The following is a 6,086-nucleotide window of genomic DNA, read 5'->3' on the forward strand; positions in this document are numbered from 1 at the left end:
TTCATAAGTTGTGCGTACATATTCACGTGCATAGGACGACATTTGAAAGTAAGTTTTCCCTAGAGTAACATCACGTGGTCTGAAATGGGAAAACAAAATGTACAAGCTAAAGAGGTCTATTAGTACGGTAGGTACGTCTGGTACTAATACCCCCAGCGCTCAAAACAGTTGACACTTGTGTATATTGGCTTTTGTGTATGCTAAGATTGACTCACGCTGACTCGATTATTTTTCGCCTCACGATGAAAGTTGTCTATTCCACTCACGTTATCCCGTAATCTTTCGAGTATGTGTTACAGGGTTTGTACTACTCCTTGAAGTCCTTGACAAGCGCTGGAATTTAATTTTGGACTTCCAGGGCGCTTGGAAAAAAAAGGATTTGGTGGGAAACTGCTTGAAAATTCCTTTAATTTTTCCTTGGGTGAAAGTTGTTAAGATTGCATTATGCTAATTTAAAGAGAGAGTTCAAAAATTGAGCCTAAATTGGACTATTACGGAAAGATTAAATGTAAAAAAATAAAATGCCTGTGCGTGCATTTAACTCGCAGGATGTGGGAAAGAATATCAAGGTAGGCTTTTTCAGCAAAGGAAACACTGAAACACGATGTATGGCATAGAAATCTTGCTAACATTCATTCAAAACTTAATTCTTGTTCTTGAAAACACCTTGAATACTCCCGGAGTTTTATACACAAAATCCAGAACGAACCCTGTTTTTTAACTGTCAACTGGCCTCTGTCATCCCAGGTTTTGCCTGTGTATAGGTGAAACCTTTTGCTTCTGTTAAATCGCCCGAACGGACCATCAATTAAAATCGGTAATAATTAATGGCGGTAAAACAAAAGAATTGAACATCCTTAATCGATGTTTATAATACTCACGTCAGAATTGAAATACTGGGCTTCGCGTCGACTAAATGTGAAACGACAGTGCCGCTGATATCAACATTACTTGTTCTCATTAAAGATTTAACTTTGTATCGCAGTTGGTTTTTGGATACGTTGACCTATGTTGTTCTTGTAAGATACAATGTACTTTAATCATACAGGTACTTGAGGGCCCGTTTCTCGAAAGTCCCGAAACTTTACGGGCCATTTTCGGGTGTCACAATCCCCTTGTATCTGAAGAATGGAGAGGATTTAATTCGTCAAACTTCACAGTCATTTTTCTTTTTGTTACCTTAAAAACATGTTAAAAGATCGGCTTTCCAAAACAAGCGGTTGACAGTTTCACAAATGGCTTTTCGGGCCCGAAAAGTTTTCGGGACTTTCGAGAAACGGGCCCCTGGTTTGAGATGAAAAGGAGAATTCTGTTTGGTTCTCTGAGCGGTCCAAATTTTGCAATACGTCCACACGTATCGGGATATTTTTTAATCCGCAAATTTTTCTTTCCGGATACGCCTTCCGTCCACACGTATCCGGCGAATTCGCTGGCGAATCCGGAACGTTTTGAATACGCTCTCCAGAGTGGATATTTTTGAATCCGATAAGAATCTGGAACTGTGTGGACGCCAAATCCGGTTATTTTTTATGTTGTGCAGAGTGCAGCAAACATTTTTTATTTTCTTAAATTGATAAACAGTTGTTTTAGGTCAATGAATAAAGTTTATATTGACCCCGTGGATTGCCATCTTTTGAATTGGTAAAACCAAGGCCAAGGCGTAGAACCGTTCTGTAAATGTTGACAAGGCACGAGTGACGTAAGCGCTTGCATCCAGTCTCTCACAAGCATTTTTGGCTGCTACCACCAAGGGGTGAACTAGATGACGGGTCATCTTTTCGTGTACAAGACGTTGTCCATATTTTTATACAAACACAGTCTGTATCTGTAAATTTCTTTTCCTTTTGCTGCTCTTTTTCTTTTCAGTTCGACGTTTCTTTGACTTTCCAGAAAATGTGGCCAGCTTGGCAATGATGTTTGAAAAACGCTTATGGTGTATGAGGCGGCGTAACTGAGCAAAAACAGCCATATGTCAAAGGGAACGTGGCTGGTATATAGATGTAGAGGATTTAATGCTCTAGTCTTTAAATCCGGGTTGTAAACTCTCTCTAAAGACAGTCGGTCATCCAAATCTGATTTCTGGGTTGCTGAATGATTAAGCCAATCGAAGTTTGAAATATTTCCTTGATTACAACGTTGTGCCCATTGATTACGTGTATCTTTTCCGTTGGTTCTGTGACAAAGCAGATGATTTTTATTAATTAATGGATAAGGGGATACCCAGATAGAGCACTCAAACTGGACTAGATGTTGGGGTAGTTTCTAAAGAAACTGTGGTGCTGCGTCGGTGGGGAAGTAGTATACAACTTGAAAATTTGGTTTTATCAACGGAGTTGATAATGTAAATTGGCCACCGTACAGAGATTCTAAAAGCTGACGTTTCGAGCGTTAGCCCTTCGTCAGAGCGAATCGAGGGATTATGAGTTACCTGTAGTTTTTATAGTAGAGTAGGAGCTACGCTATTGGTGGTAACATGGCAACGTGAAAAATAGGAATATATCAGTTAAATGAAAAGCGTTCGTTAATACCGTGAGGATTAAGGGTGCCGATTTGAAAGATGAATTTTTGTTCCAGATTCTTGCGGCTTTCCGTCGTACCTAGATGTAGGGAAAGGCCGCAGATAGCCATATGTTTTTTGGAGTGGTTAGGCAGATTAAAATGGCGAGCGACTGGCTTAGATACATCCTTGTCATTCTTCTCAACATCGCGAAGGTGTTCGCGGAATCGGTCACCTAGTCGTCTACCTGTCTACCTTTGAGACAGGTAGACGACTAGGTGACCGATTCTACTATAAAAACTCTGCTATAAAAACTACACGTAACCCATAATCCCTCGATTCGCTCTGACGAAGGGCTAACGCTCGAAACGTCAACTTTTAGAATCTCTGTACGGTGGCCAATTTACATTATCAACTCCGTTGATAAAACCAAATTTTTGGACTGGATGTTGCCTAAATGCGACTTTCAATTGTGTCATAAAACCAAAGGTTACAGTGACACTAGTCAATCGCACCGGGCTTCAACACGAAGAACGACGCACCATAAAAAGGATTGCTACTCCTTGGAATTCACCCAAGCATGCTTGATAATCCAAACGATCTTTAGACATAGCAAAACAGATACAGAACCCTTATTTAAAGGAGTAACATAATGTAATGATGATTTAACATCTTACGAAAAATAACATCTTTTAACGTATTGTGGAAATCGCGGGATCATACCTTCTCACATCATTGGTTGAAACATAAATATGTTGGGGTCCATCGTTTTGTCTGAGGGTAGTTTTAGATTTTACATTAGAGAACTTAAGCACAAGAGGTTTTTTAGCCATGGACGGACACCGAAAGTGAACATGTCTCTGTAAGAAAAAAGTAAAATCGTTCTCTGGTAAATAGTTTTGAAAAACTATGAGCTTTCGACAGACTGAACTGCTGCCTTCAACGGATAAAAATGCATCTTGCCCGTGGAGCTACATTGGCGGAACTAAAAGATCCTTTACTACTAGGAGAAAGGAACATATGAGGAACTTAAAGCATTGTACTAAAGGCTCAAATGTCGCAAAACACGCGTGGACTTTTAATCATGATATTGACTTTAACAATTCTAAAATCATTGACAAAGCGAACAACCGGAGTAGAAAGACATTGGAGTCATGGCACACGGCAAAAACTGTAGGGGCAGACAACAATTCGTGCCCGCTCCCAAGACAATATCACATTCTCTTAAAGAAACACTAATTTTCTTAGCATTTTAAACATTCTTTCTACTACATGCTTTTATCCTTTAATTCATGCGAATTTTTCGTTATATTTAAATTTCTTTCGCCTTTAGGCTGAACACATTTTTATCCGTTGAAGGCAGCAGTTCAGTCTGTCGAAAGCTCATAGTTTTTCAAAACTTTTTACCAGAGAACGATTTTACTTTTTTCTTAGCATGAATCCTGGTAACGGATCTTCAATATTTTTATGTCTCTGTAAGTTTTTTTTTTTTTTTTTTAACAAAGCGTCTTTAGCAATATAAATATGGCAGTGTCATAACAGGTTTAAAAGGAAAACAGCTCACTCCGGGTGTCCCCCCAGCCCCCCCCTCCCCCGTAGCTCTAAAACGTCGCTTGCTTAAGGTCCCCATCCTCTTAATTCAAAGACACGATCTATCACTGGCTATAATTGTCGTCGGTTTTCTATCAGTCTTTTTCGATCAATACTACTATTCTAAAAATTACCTGTTTGCATTTCCTCGGGAAATTTAAGTTCCATTTGACTATTGCCTTGTTCTTTAGACATGGTTCCCCCTTTGGACCCAGTAAGAAACGATGAACGATTCCGCCTACATAATGTATCAAACAAAGCTTTCCTAACCTGAAACAAATGAACACAAATAGCAATAATATGTAACAAGTTTTTAAAATTCTCAGTTTTCTCTCTGTTGGATATCTCGGAAAGCCCCAACCTCGTTCCCAGGGTCTCTCTTCTCTGCCTCCCTCGGTTGCGGCTGGTCACGTGACCATCTATCCATCCAAAACCGCAGGGTGGGTGGGTACTCAAGTACATTTGGTCGAGAGGACGATAAAATACCATCCGGGGGAAGGTGAAGTTGAACAATTGTTGGTTTCAAAATGGCGCTCGATCTTTCGCCCATTTTACTTTCAAATGAAACTTGACTTTTGTCGATCTGGGCCCGGTTGTTCGAAAGACGATTAACTTAATCCAGGGTTATCGTAAACTTTTGTTTCATGTTTTCACTTTGTTGGTGAAAGTTTCTTTTGCCTATTTTTGTTTTTCAAGATTGACTTCTTCTAATGTAAAGTCCGCCGAATATCAGCGTTGAACAGCATGTGGGAGTAGAGAAATAAATTCCTTGGTTAATTTTTAATCTGGGATTAGCGCTAATCGGCTTTTGAACAACCGGGCCCTGGTCCTGGAGAAGCTTGGTGTTGTTTAGTCTCCTTGAGAATGGCCTACAGACCAAGTGTGGAAAATCTCCTCGAGGCAATGACTTTCCGTGCAACGTTTCGGCCACGGCGAAAACTGAGACCGCAGTTCCTTTCACTGAACAGGTTATTACTGTGATCTCTGTCACATACAGTTGCACAAACCCTACATAAACTTGAGTCAGCAGAGTAAAAAAATTAAACTTTTTTGGTGTTTGGTTTTCAAACGTGACTACTGAGTCAAGCGACATACCACTCTCTCCCTGCCTTATTTAATTTGTCACTGTGACAATCAAAAACCCTGTTACCCCACCCTTCCAGCAGATTTTTTACCACCCAGATCCTGGGTGGTCAAATCTGGGTGGTCATGGTCACGTTCCAACGACCAAGGGAGGCAGAGAAGAGAGACCCTGGGAACGAGGTTGGGAAAGCCCGACTCTGTGCAAAAGGACATGAAAGCCAGTTCCCAGTAAACCTCTTAGTCACGTGATGAACACGTGGAGAAGCGCTAAAATCATAACATATCTATCTCGATTTACTTTCCCATTACGGCAATCCCTCAAATGAGGATTTCTGGCAGGGATATTCTACAACACCGCACACTAACCCTCACACCCCAATTCCAGGGATCGTTCTAAAGCGACACATCTAAAAAATCTGGGTGTGAAAAACAAGCATTAGTGGTAAATGTTCCACCGTTTATTTTGCATTACCGAGTCACCTGGAGCTATACAAAAACAATCAAACCAAAAAAAAGCTGGTGTGCAAGAGCAGAGTGCCAAAATCTTGCTTCCAACCGATTACAATAGCTGATGATGTGAGAAAGGGTCTACCTTTAATCGTCCTTAAATATCCGAGGTGACTACATACTTAAAAATCTACAATATTATCAAAAGAGTATCGTATAAACTCTTCTTCTTAGGCCCTCGTAGCTTGATTAAGAAAATAACACAAACAGCGGTAATAAACACTGTATTCCAACGCATTTTTTAACAGCATTTTTTAACTGCAAAATTAAAGAGACTTTGTTCATGTAAGAGCTAAAGCCTTCCCTTAATGTCAACATTAGTAGTGACAAGTTGTTGCTGTTTTAGCTATTACTCCTCATTATGTCTAGACACGTACTGCTGCAGATCATTTTTCTCAGTCTAGGTTCC

General features: G+C 40.1%; 1 protein-coding gene across 1 annotated transcript in view; it reads right to left on the reverse strand.

Annotated features, from left to right (window-relative positions):
* Window positions 1-392: 392 nt before the first annotated feature.
* Window positions 393-6,086, reverse strand: part of LOC138005895 (adhesion G protein-coupled receptor B1-like) — a 24,853-nt gene continuing 19,159 nt past the window's right edge. Inside the window, exons 12-13 of the mRNA XM_068852070.1 lie at window positions 4,222-4,357; window positions 393-2,173 (exon numbers count right to left, since the gene is read on the reverse strand). Of these exons, the coding sequence (XP_068708171.1) occupies window positions 2,049-2,173; window positions 4,222-4,357 (261 nt within the window). The 3' untranslated portion in view covers window positions 393-2,048. The remainder of the gene's footprint in view (window positions 2,174-4,221; window positions 4,358-6,086) is intronic.

Source organism: Montipora foliosa, chromosome 1 (assembly GCF_036669935.1).
Source record: "Montipora foliosa isolate CH-2021 chromosome 1, ASM3666993v2, whole genome shotgun sequence".
Lineage (NCBI taxonomy): Eukaryota > Metazoa > Cnidaria > Anthozoa > Scleractinia > Acroporidae > Montipora > Montipora foliosa.